Source organism: Triturus cristatus, chromosome 10 (genome assembly GCF_964204655.1).
Source record: "Triturus cristatus chromosome 10, aTriCri1.1, whole genome shotgun sequence".
NCBI classification, from domain to species: Eukaryota; Metazoa; Chordata; class Amphibia; order Caudata; family Salamandridae; genus Triturus; species Triturus cristatus.
This window is the reverse complement of record NC_140593.1, coordinates 50,451,119-50,473,348: the sequence shown is the minus strand read 5'-3', so window position 1 is coordinate 50,473,348 and position 22,230 is coordinate 50,451,119. Positions and strand designations below refer to the sequence as shown.

The following is a 22,230-nucleotide window of genomic DNA, read 5'->3' as shown; positions in this document are numbered from 1 at the left end:
GCACCAGGTGCTGCTGGCATGGTATAGTGAGTGTGCATCCCTCTCACACATGGTGTCCTCTCATCTGTTTGCACCAGGTGCTGCTGGCATAGTATAGTGAGCGTGCACCCCTCTCACACATGGTATCCTCTTGTGTTGGCATCAGGTGCTGCTGGCATGGTATAGGGAACGTGCAGCCCTCTCACACACTTCATCCTATCTTGGGTTTGCACCGGTGCTACTGACAAGGCATAGTGAGCGTTCACCTCTCTCACACACTGTATCCTTACATGAGTTGCACCAGGTGCTGCTGGCATGGTATAGTGAGTGTGCACCCCTCTCACATATGGTATCCTCTCGTGTTTGCACCAGGTGTTGCTGGCAGAGTATAGTGAGCATGCACCCCTCTCACACACATCATCCTTTTGTGTTTGCACCTGGTGCTGCTGGCATGGTATAATGAGCATGTGCCCCTCCCACAAATGGTATCCTTTCATGTGTTTGTGACAGGTGCTACTGGCATAGTATAGTAAGCGTGCACCCCTCTCACACACAGCATCCTCTCTTGTGTTTGCATCAGGTGCCGCTGGCATGGTATAGTGAGCGTGCACTCCTCTCACACAATGTGTCCTTTCATGTCTTTGCACCAGGTGCTGCTGGCATGGTATAGTGAGCGTGCACCCTCTCACACATGGTGTCCTCTCATGTGTTTGCAATAGGTGCTCCTGGCATGGTATAGTGAGCGTGCATCCCTCTCATACATGGTATCCTCTCATCTGTTTGTACCAGGTGCCTCTGGCATGGTATAGTGAGCGTGCATCCCTCTCATACATGGTATCCTCTCATCTGTTTGTACCAGGTGCCTCTGGCATGGTATAGTGAGCATGCACCCCTCTCACACATGGTATCCTCTCGTGATGGCATCAGATGCTGCTGGCATGGTATAGTGAGCTTGCATCCCTCTCACACACATCATCCTATTTTGGGTTTACACCGGTGCTACTGGCAAGGTATAGTGAGTGTTCACCCCTCTCACGCACTGTATCCTTTCATGTGTTTGACCAGGTGCTGCTGGCATGGTATAGTGAGCGTGCACCCCTCTCACACACAGTATCCTCTCATGTTTGCACCAGGTGCTGCTGGCATGGTATAGTGAGCGTGCATCCCTCTCACACATGGTATCTTCTCATGTGTATGCACCAGGTGCTGCTGGCATAGCATAGTGAGTGTGCACCCCTCTCACACACAGCATCCTCTCTTGTATTTGCACCAGGCGCTGCTGGCATGGTATAGTGAGCGTGCACTCCTCTCACACAATGTGTCCTTTCATGTGTTTGCACCAGGTGCTGCTGGCATGGTATAGTGAGCGTGCACCCTCTCACACATGGTATCCTCTCATGTTTGCACCAGGTGCTGCTGGCATGGTATAGTGAGCGTGCATCCCTCTCATACATGGTATCCTCTCATCTGTTTGTACCAGGTGCCTCTGGCATGGTATAGTGAGCGTGCATCCCTCTCATACATGGTATCCTCTCATCTGTTTGTACCAGGTGCCTCTGGCATGGTATAGTGAGCGTGCATCCCTCTCATACATGGTATCCTCTCATCTGTTTGTACCAGGTGCCTCTGGCATGGTATAGTGAGCGTGCACCCCTCTCATGCATGGTGTCCTCTCATCTGTTTGTACCAGGTGCTGCTGGCATGGTATAGTGAGCATGCACCCCTCTCACACATGGTATCCTCTCGTGATGGCATCAGATGCTGCTGGCATGGTATAGTGAGCTTGCATCCCTCTCACACACATCATCCTATTTTGGGTTTACACCGGTGCTACTGGCAAGGTATAGTGAGCGTTCACCCCTCTCACGCACTGTATCCTTTCATGTGTTTGACCAGGTGCTGCTGGCATGGTATAGTGAGCGTGCACCCCTCTCACACACAGTATCCTCTCATGTTTGCACCAGGTGCTGCTGGCATGGTATAGTGAGCATGCACCCCTCTGACACACGGTATCCTTTCATGTGATTGCACCAGGTGCTGCTGGCATCATAGAGTGAGCGTGCACCCTCTCACACATGTTATCCTCTCGTGTTTGCACCAGGTGCTGCTGGCATGGTATAGTGAGTGTGCATCCCTCTCACACATGGTGTCCTCTCATCTGTTTGCACCAGGTGCTGCTGGCATAGTATAGTGAGCGTGCACCCCTCTCACACATGGTATCCTCTTGTGTTGGCATCAGGTGCTGCTGGCATGGTATAGGGAACGTGCAGCCCTCTCACACACTTCATCCTATCTTGGGTTTGCACCGGTGCTACTGACAAGGCATAGTGAGCGTTCACCCCTCTCACACACTGTATCCTTACATGAGTTGCACCAGGTGCTGCTGGCATGGTATAGTGAGTGTGCACCCCTCTCACATATGGTATCCTCTCGTGTTTGCACCAGGTGTTGCTGGCAGAGTATAGTGAGCATGCACCCCTCTCACACACATCATCCTTTTGTGTTTGCACCTGGTGCTGCTGGCATGGTATAATGAGCATGTGCCCCTCCCACAAATGCTATCCTTTCATGTGTTTGTGACAGGTGCTACTGGCATAGTATAGTAAGCGTGCACCCCTCTCACACACAGCATCCTCTCTTGTGTTTGCATCAGGTGCCGCTGGCATGGTATAGTGAGCGTGCACTCCTCTCACACAATGTGTCCTTTCATGTCTTTGCACCAGGTGCTTCTGGCATGGTATAGTGAGCGTGCACCCCTCTCACACATGGTGTCCTCTCATGTGTTTGCATCAGGTGCTGCTGGCATGGTATAGTGAGCGTGCATCCCTCTCATACATGGTGTCCTCTCATGTGTTTGCATCAGGTGCTGCTGGCATGGTATAGTGAGCGTGCACCCCTCTCACACATGGTGTCCTCTCATGTGTTTGCATCAGGTGCTTCTGGCATGGTATAGTGAGCGTGCACTCCTCTCACACATGGTGTCCTCTCATGTGTTTGCATCAGGTGCTGCTGGCATGGTATAGTGAGCGTGCACCCCTCTCACACATGGTGTCCTCTCATGTGTTTGCATCAGGTGCTGCTGGCATGGTATAGTGAGCGTGCATCCCTCTCACACATGGTGTCCTCTCATGTGTTTGCACGAGGTGCTGCTGGCATGGTATAGTGAGCGTTCACCCCTCTCACACACTGTACCCTTTCATGTGTTAGCAACACGTGCTGCTGGCATGGTATAGTGAGCGTGCACCCCTCTCACACACTGTATCCTTTCATGTGTTTGCACCACGTGCTGCTGGCATGGTATAGTGAGCGTGCATCCCTCTCACACATGGTATCCTCTCGTGTTTGCACCAGATGCTGCTGGCATGGTATAGTGAGCGTGCACCCCTCTCACACACGTCAACCTCTTGTGTTTGTACTAGGTGCTGCTGGCACGGTATAGTGAGCATGTGCCCCTCCCACAAATGATATCCTTTCATGTGTTTGTGACAGGTGCTACTGGCATGGTATAGTAAGCGTGCACCCCTCTCACACACAGCATCCTCTCTTGTGTTTGCACCAGGTGCTGCTGGCATGGTATAGTGAGCGTGCACCCCTCTCAAACATGGTATCCTCTCGTGTTGGCATCAGGTGCTGCTGGCATGGTATAGTGTGCGTGCACCCCTCCCACACTTGGCATCCTCCCGTGTTTGCACCAAGTGCTGCTGGCATGGTATAGGGAACGTGCAGCCCTCTCAATCAATCAATCAAGGTGTTTGTTAAGCGCGACTACTCACCCGTAAGGGTCTCAAGGCGCTGGGGGGGGAGGGGGGGAGGTTGCAGGTTCCAGTCCATCAAGGAGGGGTTCTGTCAAAGAGCCATGTTTTGTGGTTTCTTGCGAAGATGGGGAGCGATGCTGTCTGTCTGAGGTGGAGCGGAAGGTCGTTCCAGGCTCTGGCCGCGAGGAAGGAGAAGGAGCGGCTTCTCGAGCTGGTCTTTCTGGTGCGGGGGACTGCGGCGTAGTAGAGCTGGGCTGATTGTAGGGTCCTTTGGGGTGCATGGAATTTGAGTCGGCTGTTCAGGTATGCTGGTCCGGTGTTGTGGAGGGCTTTGTGTGCGTGGGTACGAATCTTGAAGGTGATTCTAGCCTCGATGGGGAGCCAGTGGAGTGTGCGCAGGTGCTGGGAGATATGGCAGTGTCTTGACAGCTTGAGGACCAGTTTTGTGGTGGCGTTCTGGATGTTTTGTAGCCTGCGGGTGAGGTTTTTGTTTATTCCGGCGTAGAGTGCGTTGCCGTAGTCAAGTCTGCTGGTGACGAGGGCATGAGTGACGGTCTTTGGTCATGGTGTTAAATGCTGAACATGTATCTGTCTCACACACTGTGCTCTAACCAACCATCTAATGTTTGCACGACATGCTCCCGGCAGGGTATGCTGAACATTTACCCCTATCACCCACTATGCTCTAGCAATCTTATGTTTGCACCACCAGCTCCTGGCAGGGTTTGGTGAACAGCACCCCTCTTACACATTGTGTTCTAATCCTGTTGTGTCTGCACCACAAGCTCTTGGCAAGGTCTGGTGAACATATACCCCTCTCATACACTGTAATCTAGTCCTTTTGTGTTTGCACCACAAGCTCCTGGCTTGGTATGGTGAACATTTGACCCTTACATACTGTTATCAACCACTCGCTGTATTCTAATCCTGTTGTGTTTGCACCACATGGTCTTGGCATGTATGGTGAACTTGCACCCCTCTTACACACTGTTATCAACCTCTTGTGTTTTCACCACAACCTCCTGTCATGTATAATGAACACGATCCCTTCTTTCACACTATTATTCACCTCTTGTGTTTGCATCACAAGCTTCCGGCACGGTATGGTGAACATGCCAACCTTACAAACTGTTATCTGCCTCTTGTGTTTTCACCACAACCTGTCATGTATAATGAACACGCACCCTTCTTACACACTACTATCCACCTCTTGTGGTTGCACCACAACCTTCTTCCTGTCATGTATGGTTACCATGCACCCTTCTTACACACTCATATCCACCTCTTGTGTTTGCATCGCAAGCTCCCGGCACGGTATGGTGAACATGCCACCCTTACAAATTGTTATCTGCCTCTTGTGTTTATGCCACAACTCCTGCTGTGTATGATGAACTCGCACCCTTCTTACACAATAAGATCCACCTCTTGTGTTTTCACCACCACCTCCGGTCATGTATGGTGAACGTGCACCCTTCTTACACACTACTATCCACCTCTTGTGTTTGCACCACAACCACCTTTCTGTCATGTATGGTTACCATGCACTCTTCTTACACACTCATATCCACCTCTTGTGTTTTCACCAGGTGACACGCCGGTCGGCAGAGACACCGTCATGAGGCAGCTGAAAGTTCGCACCAGCCTGAAGAAGGATTGCAGCTGGATTCACCAGAGCTCGGAGGAGGAACAGGACAGCAGCACCGGCACACAGTAAGGCGACTGCGCTAGAGAGTGAGGGCACGAGCGGGAGGCATGTTGTGCATCATCCATGGTGCATCATCCAAACACTGATGTCAGGAGAGGGACCCCCCTTCTAGCAGAATGTTTGAACAATGGGTTGTTTTGGAGCCTGGGAGAGGGAGAGACATTTGTGAGTTGACTCAAGAGATGCTGTCTCCTCTTCTGAGCTTTGAGCATCTGTGCGTGTGAAAGAGCCAACACAATGTGTTCATCAGTGTTTGCGAAAGTGCTCAGTTGTCTGAGAAGTGCCACACTCTATTGTGAGCAGGAATGCTTTTAGTGACAGTAGAGACTGTGTGCAGCTTGTAGTGGTTGAAAAACAAACGTATTACATTGCTTCGAGTGTTGCAAGTCCAGGACCCTCTCTGAAGCTTGGACACCCACAAAGCACGCTGAGAGACAACATAAGATGAAGAAGCACTAGGGATCTCCTCCTGAGACCATCAAGGGCGCGAAACGTGTCGACCTAACCTATTCACAATTTCATTCATTCAAAAAAAATAAATAAAAAAAAAATTATATATCATAGCTACATAGGGTCATCATAACCCTTTACAGCCATAACCTGTTTTTTTTTAAAATTTATGACAGAGGAATCTTTTCATTTAATCTGACTAGCGTAAATATCCTCAAGCCATTTTTAAACTCGCTCACCACTTCATGAACACTACCTCGCACTCATCATACGACATACAAACAAAAGATCTCCGCTAAAGTGACCCTTCGGAGGACCCGTAGGGCATTGCAGCGCTGGGCCAATGAGGAGCACCGCCCTATGATGAAGCATGACATCCCTTGGGATGTGTGAGGGCACCAAGTAAAAGTCACTTTGACTTTCCTTTCTTTTTTCTAAAACAACACCTCCTGTCTTCTCTTAGGAACAGTGACCCATTGTATTGATTTATGTTTCATACAGTGCCAGGAAGCCACAAACAAGCAAATACTGTGACCCAAGCTTAACATAACAAAATATATCAGTGTTGTCTGTGTTTTTTTGTCTTGAGTGGTGTGTATGTATGTCTAGTATAAAGTGATGTCTCTGGTTGTACTGGAGAGTGTTATCTGTGCATATGTCTAATAAACTGTTGTCTGTATGTGTTGCCTAAAGTATTGTCTGTGTGTCTTGCCTACAATGTTGTCTGTAGCAGTGTTGAAGAGTGTTGTCTCTTGGTGTGTTTCACAGTGTTGCCTGGGGGTGTCTTGCGTAGAGTGTTGTCTGAGTGTGTCTTTCAAAGAGTGTTGTTTGTGAGTCTATTGCAGGAAACAACGTCTCCAGGTGTGTTGGATAGAGTGTTGTCTGTGACTATGTTTTATCTAGGTGTGGTGCTTAGTTAGAGTGTTTTCTGGCGGTGTGCTGTATAGAGTGTTGGCCTTATGCACTGTACATAGAGTGTTGTCTCTGGTTGGGCTGGAGAGTATTGTCGGCGAGTGTGTTGTCTGTCAATGTGTTTCAGAGTGTTTTCTATGAGTGTGTTTCACAGAGTGTTGCCTCTGTGTTTGTTGCTTACAGTGCTTGCTGTGGGCGTGTTGCATAGTGTTGTCTCTGGTTGTGCTGGAGAGTATTGTCGTGAGTGTGTTGTCTGTTAATGTGTTTCAGAGGGTTTTCTATGAGTGTGTTTCATAGAGTGCTGCCTCTGTGGGGAAATCAGCATTTACATCGCATGCGCAACAACGCACTCGATTACAACGCGGTTGTTACAATGACTGCGTTGTTACAAAGCAAGCCATTACATCGTAAGTCATTTCTATGACTTGCTGTAGGGGATGCGCTAAACAAAGAAATAGTATAATTTACTATTCCAACACCTTCCCTACTGTTGAACACGCTGGAGTTGGAATAGTAAATTATACTATTCCTAAGTCCAGCGCGCCCCCTACAGCAAGTCGTAGAAACGACTTGCGATGTATTGGTTTGCGTTGTAACAACGCAGTCATTGTAACGACCACATTGTAATCGCATGCGTTGTAGCGCTTGCAATGTAACATCGCATATTCCCTCTGTGTTTGTTGCTTACAGTGCTTCCTGTGGGTGTCTTGTATAGAGTGTTGTCTTTGTTTGTGTGTCATGGATTGTTGTCTATTTTTGTGTTGGATAAAGTGTTGCCTGTGAATGTACACTGCAAAGAATGCTGTATGTGGGATGTACACACAGTGTTTATGTTATGCAAGTGTGCAAGAGGTATGCTGTGTCCATATAAGTAAAAGTGTAACTCTCTCTTCCTTCCTCATCACAGGGAACCTTCCCGTAAGTCATCACAGGGCCGGTCGCACTCTTTGTCATCACCCACTTCCCCCCCCATTGGATGGTACGTGACCATGGGCATCTGTGATACCATTTATATATGATGCTAGTTGTACTGTGTATACACCAGTCTGTGTACACTGAATACTGCATTTGATAGGGACCTGTCTGTACATACGGTTCACATGGACCTGTCTGTGTACACAACACATCATTCATGTGATAACCAGTGCTGGCTAAAATGCACAGGGACAAACTACAAGTGCGGCATTGGGCCCTGCCTTTGAACACAGCATATAGCATGTGATGTACAGGAAACAGTATGTTTGAATGTGATGCAAATTGTAATGCACGGGTGCCTGCTTGTGATAGCGACCTGCATGTGTGTGTGTGTGTGTGTGTGTGTGTGCACAAGCTGATGGGGGACACTTAAGCTTGCAAGGCAGTTAGGTTTGTATGGATGGTCATGTGCACACTTTGAGGGCCATTACAGAACTTTTTTGTTGTTATACACAATCAAAGTCTGCCAGCATTGTGCTGTATGTAGTGGAGTGAAGGGGACTGAGAGATGGCTGTGCATGTGCTCATGGCTACTGTCCATGCAGGGGACTCAGAGATGGCTGTGCATGTGCTCATGGCTACCGTCCATGAGGGGGACTGAGAGATGGCTGTGCATGTGCTCATGGCTACTGTCCATGCAGGGGACTCAGAGATGGCTGTGCATGTGCTCATGGCTACCGTCCGTGAAGTGGACTGAGAGATGGCTGTGCATGTGCTAATGGCTACCGTCCATGAGGGGGACTGAGAGATGGCTGTGCATGTTCTCATGGCTACTGTCCATGCAGGGGACTCAGAGATGGCTGTGCATGTGCTCATGGCTACCGTCCGTGAAGTGGACTGAGAGATGGCTGTGCATGTGCTCATGGCTACCGTCCATGAGATGGCTGTGCATGTGTTCATCGCTACTGTCCATGCAGGGGACTAAGAGAGGGCTGTGCATGTGCTCATGGCTACCGTCCATGGAAGGGACTGAGAGATGGATGTGCATGTGCTCATGACTACCGTCCATGGAGGGGACTGAGAGATGGCTGTGCATGTGCTCATGGCTACCGTCCATGAGGGGGACTGAGAGATGGCTGTGCATGTTCTCATGGCTACTGTCCATGCAGGGGACTGAGAGATGGCTGTGCATGTGCTCATGGCTACCGTCCATGAAGAGGACTGAGAGATGGCTGTGCATGTGCTCATGACTACCGTCCATGAAGAGGACTGAGAGATGGCTGTGCATGTGCTCATGACTACCGTCCATGGAGGAGACAGAGAGATGGCTGTGATTGTGCTCATGGCTACCATCCATGGAGGGGACTAAGAGATGGCTGTGATTGTGCTCATGGCTACCATCCATGGAGGAGACTGAGAGATGGCTGTGCATGTGCTCATGACTACCGTCCATGAAGAGGACTGAGAGATGGCTGTGCATGTGCTCATGGCTACCGTCCATGGAGGAGACAGAGAGATGGCTGTGATTGTGCTCATGACTACCGTCCATGAAGAGGACTGAGAGATGGCTGTGCATATGCTCATGACTACCGTCCATGAAGAGGACTGAGAGATGGCTGTGATTGTGCTCATGGCTACCATCCATGGAGGGGACTGAGAGATGGCTGTGATTGTGCTCATGGCTACCCTCCATGAAGGGGACTGAGAGATGGCTGTGCATGTGCTCATGGCTACCGTCCATGAAGAGGACTGAGAGATGGCTGTGCATGTGCTCATGGCTACCATCCATGGAGGGGACTGAGAGATGGCTGTGCATGTGCTCATGACTGCCGTCCGTGAAGGGGACTGAAAGACGGCTGTGCATGTGCTCATGGCTACCGTCCATGGAGGGGACTGAGAGATGGCTGTGCATGTGCTCATGACTACCGTCCATGGAGGAGACAGAGAGATGGCTGTGCATGTGCTCATGACTACCGTCCATGAAGAGGACTGAGAGATGGCTGTGCATGTGCTCATGACTACCGTCCATGGAGGAGACAGAGAGATGGCTGTGCATGTGCTCATGGTTACCATCTATAGAGGGGACTGAGAGAGGGCTGTGCATGTGCTCATGGCTACCGTCCATGAGGGGGACTGAGAGATGGCTGTGCATGTGCTCATGGCTACCGTCCATGAAGGGGACTGAGAGATGGCTGTGCATGTGCTCATGGTAACCATCTATAAGCGGACTGAGAGAAGGCTGTTTATAGGCTCATGGCTACCATCCATGAAGGGGACTGGTTCTAGGCCTCACGTCAGTGCCTTTCATTCACCCCCTGTGATGATGAATCTTTCTGTGCAATCCTTCCCCATCTGTTTGGGAAGAGGCAGATCCTTACTCAATTCCAGATAGTCTTGGATATTGTTTTGTCTTCACATCAGCATCCAAGTGAGAGTCCTTGGACTGAACTCCCTCGAACATAATGCATGTATTAGAGAGGCGTAACACCTCAGGCTCTGACCCCTGATTAGGGATACATCTTTCAGCATTTGCCTGGTGCAGAAAGTGCTTCTTTTGACATAGGTGACTCGGGAAGGAGGGATAGGCTCCCTCCCAGATTTCTTACTTCTGTTGATATCTCTCGCTGATTTCCAAGGGTCAGATGATGATCTTCCATTGTCCACAAGTTATAATCTCAGTCTTGAATGAATTAATTTCAAGATCACTCTTTAATGTCTATGAGGCAGAGTCAGGTCTCCTAGTTTTACAGCTCAGTGTCCACAGTGTTGTCAGTGCAGTTGCAGCGGGGTACGTTGTAGGACTGGATGAGTTCCACACGGAGGGTTGTGTTGAAGAAGAGCAGTGGGATGGTTGAGCCTCGAGGTCTACAGAAGAGCAGTGGGATGTTGGAGCCTTGAGGTCTGAAGAAGAGCAGTGGGTTGGTTGAGCCTTGAGGTCTAAAGAAGAACAGTGGAATGTTGGAGCCTTGAGGTCTGAAAAGAGCAGTGAGATGATTGAGCCTTGAGGCCTGAAAAAGAGCAGTGGTATGGTTGAGCCTTGAGGTCTACAGAAGAGCAGTGGGTTGGTTGAGCCTTGAGGTCTACAGAAGAGCAGTGGGTTGGTTGAGCCTTGAGGTCTACAGAAGAGCAGTGGGTTGGTTGAGCCTTGAGGTCTACAGAAGAGCAGTGGGTTGGTTGAGCCTTGAGGTCTACAGAAGAGCAGTGGGTTGGTTGAGCCTTGAGGTCTACAGAAGAGCAGTGGGTTGGTTGAGCCTTGAGGTCTACAGAAGAGCAGTGGGTTGGTTGAGCCTTGAGGTCTACAGAAGAGCAGTGGGATGGTTAAGCCTTGAGGTCTAAAGAAGAGCAGTGAGATGATTGAGCCTTGAGGCCTGAAAAAGAGCAGTGGGATGGTTGAGCCTTAAGGTCTGAAGAAGACCACTGGGTGGTTGAGCTTTGAGGTCTGCCAGAGTTGGAGCTGAAAGGAGGTGATGTAACCTGGCCCCGTCAGATGACATAGGTCTGTCCTAAAAGTAGGAGCAGATCAAGTCAAGGAAGGTCATTTAATGCTCCCCTCCTCAATTCTGAGTAGGAGGGAGTGGTGGTGGTGGACTGGGTAAATAGCTGCTGAGAGGTTCAATAGTAGAAATTCTGCAGCACCATTTCTGCCAGAGTGGGGCATGTGCAGCCCATGCCATATCAGAAAAAAGGCTACATGTGGTGTGTAGAGACCTGCTTGAGTGTGTATGATGCTAAATGTGATGTCTTCATGTACATGCCGCATGCAATGCATACTTGCTTGTTTGTGTGGACATGATTCTACATATGATGTTTAGAGACACGTCTGTGGACTAATTATGTTGCATGTGATGGTTAGATACCTTCTAATGCACTTGTGATGCTACATGTGATGAATAGGGTCCTGTCTGCCCATACAAGACTTTGCATGTTATGCCTATGGGCATGTCTATCTGCACATGTTGCTGTGTGTGATTCATAGTTATATTCCTAGATGTGTAAACAGACAGTCTGTGTCTCTAATACCACATGTGGCAACCAACAATCAGCTCTGCTTGTGCCCCATGTGTTGTGTGGAGTTGGGACGCATGTTATTTCAATCACAGAACTTGCTTTTCCTTCCTGAACACAGGGAGCCAGCTCTGAAGCCCCAGCAGAGTGGGACAGTCTATTCTCAACCTCCCACGACCTCCAAGATCCACAGGTAGGTGCCTCTGCAAACTCATTTTTCTAGGCCATGTGTGCTTTCTAGATAATTGTGCATATCATGACATTCGCTTGTTTGATTCTTCTCCCCTCAGTGAAGTAACAGACCATCAACAGGAGAATGGCAGGATATCCTCCACCTCACCCCCTCCATCCACCAATAACAAGTAAGGATACACTCTTTACCCGTTAGGACTTATTGTCTGGTGTGGTAGCAACCTCAGCTTTGGAGAATGGTACCTTTTCCTACAGGGGGGCGGGACTCCCACATCTCCCATTACTAAAGAATAAGCGACAATAGATTGTGAGCCCCCCCATCTTTCTAGTATCTAATAAGGAACCTGAGAGCGTGCTCTCCTTTATGACCATTTGACAAAACCACAGAGATTACTCTCTAATCCCTTCCTACTATCAAATAAAAGGTTGTCCCACCCACACACTATTTCAGTGAAGGTAGAATGCATCCAACTGCTTAACTATCACCTATTATGAGTGGAAGATCAGTTAACGTCACTTGAGGACCACGATCGATAGAGTTCCATCTCCTCCTTCCATTGGTGGAGCATCGATCATAGAAATTGCTTCAATCTTTCCTATTTAAGCAAAGCTCATAACAATAGTCTGCTTTCCATACCTGCCTTTGGATGAAGGACCACAGTACCCTCTTTTCTATTACTTCTTTCCAAACGAGCAAGTCAATAGAGGCTACTCTCTCTCTGCTCCCACCTTTGGAGAAAGCACCAGACAGAATGCCATTCTCCCTTTTTAACTCTCCCATTCTTGGAGGAAGATCTAGAGAGAACTCTGTTTCATTCCCTCCCATCATTAAAGCATGAACCATACATAATGCACTTCATATCATTCCTCCATTTAAAAAAGATCCATAGGGAATGATGTTCCATCCCTTCAAAGCACTGAAAAAAAACATAGACTGCTCTTCCAACCATCGAAGAGGAATCATTGAGAATGCTCTTTAACCATTGAAGATGAATCATTGAGAACGCTCGTTAACCATTGAAGAGGAATCATTGAGAACACTCTTTAACCATTGAAGAGGAATCATTGAGAATGCTCTTCCAACCGTCGCAGAGGAATAATTGAGAAGGCTCTTTAACCATTGAAGAGGAATCATTGAGAATGCTCTTCCAACCATCGAAGAGGAATCATTGAGAAGGCTCTTTAACCATTGAAGAGGAATCATTGAGAACGCTCTTACAACCATCGAAGAGGAATCATTGAGAACGCTCTTCCAACCATCGAAGAGGAATCATTGAGAACGCTCTTCCAACCATCGAAGGGGAATCATTGAGAACGCTCTTCCAACCATCGAAGGGGAATGATTGAGAACGCTCTTCCAACCATCGAAGAGGAATCATTGAGAACGCTCTTCCAACCATCGAAGAGGAATCATTGAGAACGCTCACCAACCATCGAAGAGGAATCATTGAGAACGCTCTTGAACCATTGAAGAGGAATCATTGAGAACGCTCTTCAACCATCGAAGAGGAATCATTGAGAACGCTCTTCCAACCATCGAAGAGGAATCATTGAGAACGCTCCTCCAACCATCGAAGAGGAATCATTGAGAACGTCCTTCAACCACTGAAAGAAAAACCCTAGAGAATGCTCATCCGACCCTTCCTGGCATTGGACAAAAACAACAGAGAATGTTCTTCTATCCCTTCCTACCATCAAATAAAAAATGATAGAGAATGCTATTCTGACCATTGAAATAAGAACTATGAAGAATACAGTTCTGAGAATTGAAAGTACCATAGAGATTGTTACCCCGACCATTGAGATAAGAAGCATGGAGAAGGTTCCTCTGACCATTGTAAGAAGAACAATAGAGAATAGTCTTCTGGTCATTGAAATAAGAAATATAGACAGTGTTCTTCTGACCATTGAAAGAAGAACCATAGAGAATGCTTTACTCTCCCTTCACACCATCAAATCAAGAGTAACAGATAATGCTTTTCCTCTTGCGATTAAATAAAAGAATGATAGAAAATCCTCCTGCCATTGGACAATGACCTTAGAGAATGCTCTTCTGTCCCTTATCACTACTGAAAGAAAAGCCATAGTCAGTGCTTTTCCGATCATTGGAAGAAGAACCATAGAGAATATTATTCCAAATATTGAAAGAAGACCCATAGAGAACATCTACCAACCGCTGAGAAAAAACCATATAGAATGTAGGGGTGGGCGAGAAATTCAGTTCATCTGTGGAGTTTGTGGTATTTTGCCCACACAGCACTCCACTTGGGGCATCAAAACTCTGTCAACCACCACATGGTGGAGTTAATCCTTGCGTGCAACTCACTAACATTAAGTTGGCGAGTGAGAGCAAGAATTTGTGTCCCCTAGCGCAATTTTTGAGCGCTAGAATACCACCCCGCAAGATTTCTCTATGTGGGCGGTCACAGCAGGCTGCTGCCGTTTGCGTTGAGAAAGCTGCCAGTCGAGTAGAAAATCTACTTGAGCCGCAGAAAGAAGCTTCTCCCCCTGGAATGCTGCATGGTGTCATTCATGCTGATTTTACCACATGGAGCAAGCTCCCAGTGCTAAAAATCAGTGCGAGCAGCACGATGTGCCAAATTTCTGCATCACGAATCTCAACGTTTCCCATATCATTGGCCGTCGGTGAGACAGCAATGCTCCTTTCACTGATGACTTCCAGAGAGTTCCCCCAGAGTAGGGCTGTGTCGCTGAAGAGATGTTGAAGACATTGATATTGACTGATCATCTCTCTTTCCTCTGCAGAGCTCCGGGATCCAGGCTGTCCACGGGGTACATCATCAGGTGAGGGATCTCTCTACTGGACGTGACAGAAACTTTGGGATTGAAGGTTTGGGTGTTAGTGTGAGCAGGATGCTTTATCGATGTGAACTTTAACGTTCTGCTATGGCGTTATAGTGTTCAGGCAACTAGGTGTGAGGTGAGTGTGAGAAAGACCTTGTGTGCGAATGATGTAGAGAGAGCGAGATGGAGAGCTGGCTATTGTGTGTATGTCCCTGCATTTGTGTGTGCCTGTGTGTGCTTGTGTGCTCAAGTGCATGCACAATGGCGACGGAGGACAGCAGACGGGAAGGGGGCTGCACCTGATGTATGTGGCATGAGGAAGGAGTGGGGCATACTGAGGGGAAAGAAAATAAATCTGACAAGTGACTGATGGGAAGAGGACGTTCGTATGGTGACAGCTGTTGGGTGCTGTGTGCTTCATTGGGTTTGGCCCCAATGGCTTCTCTTATCCCAGCCACACATGGTGTAGCAATTGGCAGGAGAAGCGTATGTCAGCTTTAATCAGTATCAACATCTCAATGGTGCTCTTCGTTTACAATGCATTGCCTATAATGTATCTTTTCATTTCACAGGGGACGACCAATGGAGGCAGCCCCAGTCCATCCACGCCCCCTGTCGTACAATGGTGTTCAAAGGTGAGTAGAGGCAGCGGTGATGTGACATGGAGCAGATATCTTGGTGCGAACCGCAAAAAACACATCAGGGGGTTGAGCAAGGCTGTGCTGGTCTTAGAGACCCCAAGCCCACCTCTGTTCTGATTTCTGTGGCTCATCCATACACCCTGGATACAAGAAGGGAGAGGGTGGGTCTGCAGCACGTGACCCAACGCGTCTGTCATTGGGGCAGTTGGGCTCTGGCCATGCTGATTGCCTGGGTGTGTTGCTCTTGGCCAAAGATGCGTTGGATTGCGCGATGTGTTATTGATACTGGATTGGGAGTCGCTATCATCCTCTGGGGAGGAGGACAACTCTATCAACAAGAAAGGGACAATGGGCTGACCTCAGGAACACATCCTGAGAACTCCAGATCTTCAGTCCTGTGACATTTTAGCTGTAACTCAAACTAGCACTGTTGCCGCATGATCTGTTTGCACTAGTATTCAGGTGCAGCTCCTCCGCCATGACAGGGGAGCGACGCCCACTACTAAAACGCAGCATTGAGAAGAAAAAGAAAATGACAATAAAACTATTTTATTGTCATTATATTTTTACTTCCAGCCCCCCGAGTCAGGGGCGAGGCCAGGCAGCAGCGCCAAACAGGGGGAGTGGTGGTAGGAAGGCACTAAAAGTGCGCATGTGGGTTTGGTCTGCCGTCCACGGCCAGACAAACCTACATGCGCACTTGGATATCCCCAGGCTGTTCCCTTGGAGATATCCTAGTACTCAAAGGCACAGGATCCAAAACCCTGCGGAGCGCAAAACGGGCCAACTTCACTCAATCCCAGCATTTCTCTCCTTCTGGGAGAAGAGCTGGGATTGGATGGGGTCTGGGAGCGTCTGCCCATGGGAATTGTAGTGTTGTCGGGACGGGAGCAGTGGAGCAGCGCGGTGCGAGACGAGAAGAGCGCGACAGCCGGCAGGAAAGCCAAGTTTCCATTTTTATTATTATTCTTTTTAGGTCTCGCGACCTGCGTTGCACTGCGCAGCAGTGCTCGCGCAGGTCGCGAGACCTTTAGTAGGTGAAAAATGGGGAAATCAAGCTGACCTAGGAATCGCACACGCTCGTGCGTGTGTGTTTCCTTTTCAGCTCCCCCATTGGCCTTTGCGTGCGTCTTATTCTAAAAGACTGCACGCAATTGGCCCGAGGTGCGCGCATAGCTCCTCCCATGGCCTAATGGTGTCTATTACGCACACCAAGCGCGTAATAGACACCAATAGGCCGTGGGAGGAGCTATGATCGTGCCCAGACACAGGCGTGACACGCGCGCCACTTGTTTTTCTTTACTTTTGGAATAAGCGTGGCACCCGCGCTTTACTTTTGATGTTATAAGTAAAGTGCGGGTGCCACGATTATACCAAAGGTAAAGAAATAGAAAAAAACCATCTATTTCTTTACTTTTGGTATAATCGCGGCACCCGCGCTTTACTTATAACATCAAAAGTAAAGCGCGGGTGCCGCGATTATACCAAAGGTAAAGAAATAGATTTTTTTTCTATTTCTTTACTTTTGGTATAATCGCGGCACCCGCGTTTTACTTATCACATTAAAAGTAAAGCGCGGGTGCCGCGATTATACCAAAGGTAAAGCATTTACAATGCAATAAGTCTCGCATTACTGAAAGTTTGAGCTATTGGCTTTGCAAATAATTATGCAACACCAATAACTCAAACTTTTAGAAATGCGAGACCTATTGCATTGCAAATGGTTGTTTCTTGTGGGATTGACAGCGAAACCCCTGCTGGTATTGTGTAGGCTGAGCAATCGCTGAGAGTAAAGAGTGAGCGTGCGTTTCAAATCTCACTCACTCACTCCACTTGTGAGTAAAGATGCATTGGTGAACTGAGTGGCCTTTTGAAAAATGTAGACTTTTAGGAAGTCAGTGTCTCTAGCGTAGAGGTAATGGTGAGGCTGGAGCAGAGTCAGTCACATAGCAGACAGCCTACCGAGGTCCTGCATCTGCTCCACCCACCTTAGCCCGCACCATTCACCTTGGGAAGTGGTTCCAGTGGGTGCTCCAGCCTGCTGAGCGTAGCGAAGTGAATGCTTGTTGTGTCAAAAGAACCTGCTGCTGTTGCTTCTGTCCCATGGCTACACCTATAGTGGGCACATGTGATGGCTTTACCTCGATGGGCTCAGTGGGTGCTGGTCAATGTGTTCATGCTTGTTGATCGGATAATATGCATATATGTGTGCCTGATGGTTGAATTACCCAGATGGTGTGCCCTTGAGTGTGCACATATATGTACACTGTGAGGAAGTGTGGTTTATTATATGATGTGGTTGTGAGACCTCACCGTGTATAAACTCCCAACCCTGTCTTGGGGTCCAGTCGCGCTTGTTAGTCAAACCTTAGTTCAACCCTGGATAGCTGCGGCTTCCAGCAGTCAAACAATTGGACAAGAAAGAAGCACAACTCTCAAAAATCTGACACAGGTTTCTAAAAATAGACTGTATGTGTACAAATGTATAGACACTAAAATGAGAAATATCCAGGAGAGGGTTCTGGAGATAGAATTACTTGAAGAAACAGTAAACCACAATTTTTCAGTTAACCACAAACAAGCATTGGCAAATTCAACAAATGTTGGCACTCAGAAACTTTTTCAAGAAAACATTTGTCAAAGTTGATTGAAGTCACTTCCAGTCACTTTGAGAGACCCACCCTAGAAGAAAACAGGTCAGTGGGACTTACAAAGTCCCAGGAAGAAGCAGTCTCCAGTCCAGTTCCGGCGTTAATGGCACTTTGTCATGTACGTCTCTGGAGTGGTCCTGATGCAAGGGATGCAGGATGCTGAAGGATGCTGAGGATGCTGAGGATGCTGTGCTGTCAACGGGGAACTTCCTGGGGCTATTCCTCAGTCCGCGGTCCTGGTAGGGTGACGTCCTCCTTGGCCCAGCAAAAGTCCAGTCACCACTGGACTACTGGTCTCCAGACCCAACAAACCCAGTGGTTCCCTTCTTCTGGTGATAGCTCTCCTTCTGAGTTACCAAACTGCACTCTGACGAATGACTCTCCTGGGCCCAGCAGACTCGGGTACGATTTTTAAGCTTTGGGACTCAGTTTCCCTGGTTGCACTTTGGTGCTGAGCGACAATCAGTAATCTGGGCTAGCAACACGCCCAGGCAGGCTTTTCCAGCTTTTGTGGCCATGGTGCTAGAACAGAAAGCAGCCAACGAACTCTTGGAGTCTCTGCTTCTGGTTGGGCTCGGGGACGACTTCTTTACGAGCAGGACACTACAGGCACAGTCCTCTCTTTGTTAGCCGATGGAGCAGCAGGTGCAGTCCAACTATGGAGCAGCCTCATCTTTGCCGGGTCCCGGTCAGCAGGGCAGTCCTTCTTTGGTCCTCGACTCCAGTCCAAGTGATGTCTGAGCTCTTGAGACAGGGGTCGCTCTTTTATGCAAATGAAGTGCCCCTAGTTGACTTTGCAGTCCCTAGCCAATGGCCTACTTGCATTCCTCCCGCCTGATGACAATTTCCAAAAATGGCAATGATGGAAACCAGAATTGCCATGCATGCAAAAGCCTGTAGGGATGCAAAGACGTCTGTGCATTGCATACCTGGCAAAATGATTGTTCTCCACAGCGGGCTCCATTTAAAATCTCTTGGGACATGGGAGGGGGCCCCACATGATTTCGTTCTTGCCATGGAAGAGACTTGATGTGACTTATTAGGCAGGGCGTACGTGGTCCAAAGCCCCACTCTCAGGCTTAACCTCTTCTCCCGATACAAGTTCACAAGGTCCGCCTTATACTGGAGTTGTCAGGTCGGAACAGTGAATGACAAAGAGGTTGTTTACCCCCTTGTACTCATAAGAACATTTATAAAATGCCAGGTGACCACTCGTGTGGGACCAAAGTTCATCTACTTCCATTGTCGATGTGAGGGAAAGGTGACTGGTGAGCTATGAAAAGATGTCGGCTCTATTTCCCATCAATCCGCCAGCAAGGGTGTGGTGCTGTAGAAATTAGTGGTGACACTGCAAGGTTGCCATGTTTTTTTTGTCCAAATAATAATCATCATGTATTTAGTCTAATTAGTTGAATAAAAGTTTTTCTTGTTAAACTACAACTCCTAAGACCGCTTTTGGTTGTCCAAGCCTAGAAATACAAATATGTTGGCCAACTGACACCGCACAGGGGGCAACAACTACAATTTGAAGTGTAGGTGCAGACACAGGGCAGCAACAGAGACAAGTGACTGTTGACCGAATATAACAGCCCCACTCTTCCTAAAAGAACACAAGACAACCTGGGTCTTCCGTGCTGCCCCGCAAGCATTCCCTCCACCCCGATCACCTTTCACCGGCAGTACTCACCTGCCCCACTGCACTCACACCTTTAGATTGGGATCGAACACCTCCAGTCCAGCAGCTGACATGCAGTGGGTAAGGCTGACTAAAGTCGCACATGGATGATGTCAGAGGACATCGACATAGAAGACGTCCTTAAACTTCTCTGGCAGACCAGTTGAAGAAGTGCCCATACTGAAGAGGCTGCGCTGCCTTTGCAGAACGTAATTAATTGCAAAACAGTATAATAAATAAGAACGACCAAAAGGTGGTAACTAGGATAAAAATAAAATACTCATGATGAAGTGTGTATGACAATGATATGTCCTTTGAGTGGCAGAAAGTATTGAGGTGCTTGATAAAAAGCATGGGGCATGTAGTTCCGGCAGGGCTGGTCGGGCAAAAGATGCGAGGAACTGCATCTCCTGGCAGGCAGCGCGCATGGCACTCAAAAGGGCGGCATGGGCAGCTGGGGAGCTTGAAAGCCATGGCGGCTATGGGGAGGCTGAAACAGGCATCCTTGGAAAACAGCCTGTAACATTTGACCTTGGTCTTTGAATGCACAGCAAATGTAAGAGATAAGTACATGATTTACAGCCATGTTGACAGAAACAGACGTCGGACCGCGCGCTCATGCCAAATGCTCTTAAGGAAAGGGAAATGTAGTCCCTAAAAAGATGCTACAATGGGACAAGTGGAAGGGTACAAGTACTGGGGCAGTGCTCTGTGGGAGTGAACAACTGACTAAAAGGAGAGACACTGATGACTAGCAAGCAAGAATTTTTAAACAACACTGAAAGAAACAAGTGAAAAGCAGCGGGCGGGCTGTAAGCCCACAAAGAAGTACATACTAAAGTGTATACAAGAGGTTTCGAAAGCTCGACCTAAGAAGGAAGGCTTGGGCTTCGTCATTGCTTAAAATGGCAAAGTCGAGTTAGGAGTTGAAAACTGCTCTGCCAACAGCGACACTGCTTGTTCCTTATCACACTCGAAGAGGCGCAACCCGTGCTGCACCCCACGAGGGACACTTTAACTTACAGGCCCTCTGTACCCCTGGTACCATATACTAGGGACTTACAAGTAAGTCAAGCTGCACCAATTGGGGTCAGGCCAATTAAACAAGTACCTTTATAAGCGTCGGAGCGCATGCACCGAGTCCTGATGAGCAGGCTTAGGGCATTTCAGAGCCATTACACCAGAGCCTAGTAGTTAAAAGGGAGGCAAAAGTTGGGGAAAACCTGCAAAAAGCCTGATTTCTGGCATACATGTATAAAATGTACAGTTGTTGTCAAGGGAAGTTTTAATTATTTACTACGATCAGTTATTAATCGATATGATGGCGGTGCCTTAAAATGCCATCACAAACGTTCATTTGAATGGATATCAGTGGTAAGATCAGAAACCTAAGAGGACGTTAAAATTTACCAGTTATGGTGAACTGCACATCTGTGCTCACGCGACGCGCTGCTCACGAACTGACGCAGTATACTAAGAAAGAATCATTTTATGTTTGAGTTTCAAGGAGTAAAGTTTGGGTTATAGCGCCTCCTGGCTCTAGAACCAAAAGATCTCTTGGCTTCCATTCTGCAATCGGGGCAGACAGTTTCTTTAATTTAGTGCTGGTTTTTTGGAGGTCGGGGTGCACCCCATCTGGACAGTGTCCCATTCCCTCTAGAGTGATGGTGTGGGCAGCTAATGTTGTAGGACAAGGCTCTCAACTCTAGCTCATTGACTGGAGGTCTGAGTCCTGTGACCATTTTGTGAATAACTCCTGCAGAGGCCTTGACGGCTCAATCCCTGAACCATGAAAATGAGTTTGGATTTGAGTTTGAATATGTGTCTGTTCAATCAATTTGCCAAAGGAGCTGTCATTTAGAGCTGTTTTTAACTCTTTCAATGCTGTCGGCCTCACTTTCCCGCTCACTGATACTCATTATATAATATTTTGCACCTAACCATAAAATAATTTTAATATGAATGAAAACACTTCTTTACTCTCAAGTTTAGTTTAATTCTACTGAGGATTTTTGATATCTGATTGAGCAAAAACAATCCTCCTATTCATATAAGAGGGACAATTTGACTTTTGGGTCTTCCCTATAAATGTGCCGCAAAAGCCAGCCAACAAATTCAGAGATGGAATTGCCTACTTAGGACATTGTGGTGCATATTTGTGAAGTGAAACCAAATGTATTAAATATCAAAGACACTTTTTGAAACTTCGGTTTAAATATGTATCGCAGGTGTGCACACACTCCTTCTTCACGGGCTGAAACACGTCGACGCACAATGTGCAGAAATATTGTATTATTTAAAAACACCCACCTGACAATCCTAACGCTACCACAGGCACCCAATATAAAAGGAGTACTGGGGGGTCCTTAAGTTATTTTTATCAGTAGACCCCATCAGATAGAATATCACAGGTGTACCTTGGAAGATGGTCAAGCCCATCCTGTTTAGGTTAAATTTGTTTATTGGTATACAGTGAAGTGCTACCTCCATCCAGAGGCCGGCGGACATGTTATGTACTGTGGCATATTAAGAAAAACAAAACAAG

General features: G+C 47.9%; 1 protein-coding gene across 5 annotated transcripts in view; it reads left to right on the top strand.

The window, feature by feature from the left end:
• The window catches only part of LOC146788809 (uncharacterized), a 397,685-nt gene that overhangs the window by 121,110 nt on the left and 254,345 nt on the right, over nucleotides 1-22,230 (top strand). For all 5 annotated transcript variants that reach the window (XM_085630389.1, XM_085630386.1, XM_085630388.1 and 2 more), the window contains exons 3-8: nucleotides 5,321-5,444; nucleotides 7,709-7,780; nucleotides 11,843-11,914; nucleotides 12,012-12,083; nucleotides 14,680-14,718; nucleotides 15,291-15,353. In XM_085630389.1, coding sequence (XP_085486515.1) covers nucleotides 5,321-5,444; nucleotides 7,709-7,780; nucleotides 11,843-11,914; nucleotides 12,012-12,083; nucleotides 14,680-14,718; nucleotides 15,291-15,353 — 442 coding nt within the window. The remainder of the gene's footprint in view (nucleotides 1-5,320; nucleotides 5,445-7,708; nucleotides 7,781-11,842; nucleotides 11,915-12,011; nucleotides 12,084-14,679; nucleotides 14,719-15,290; nucleotides 15,354-22,230) is intronic.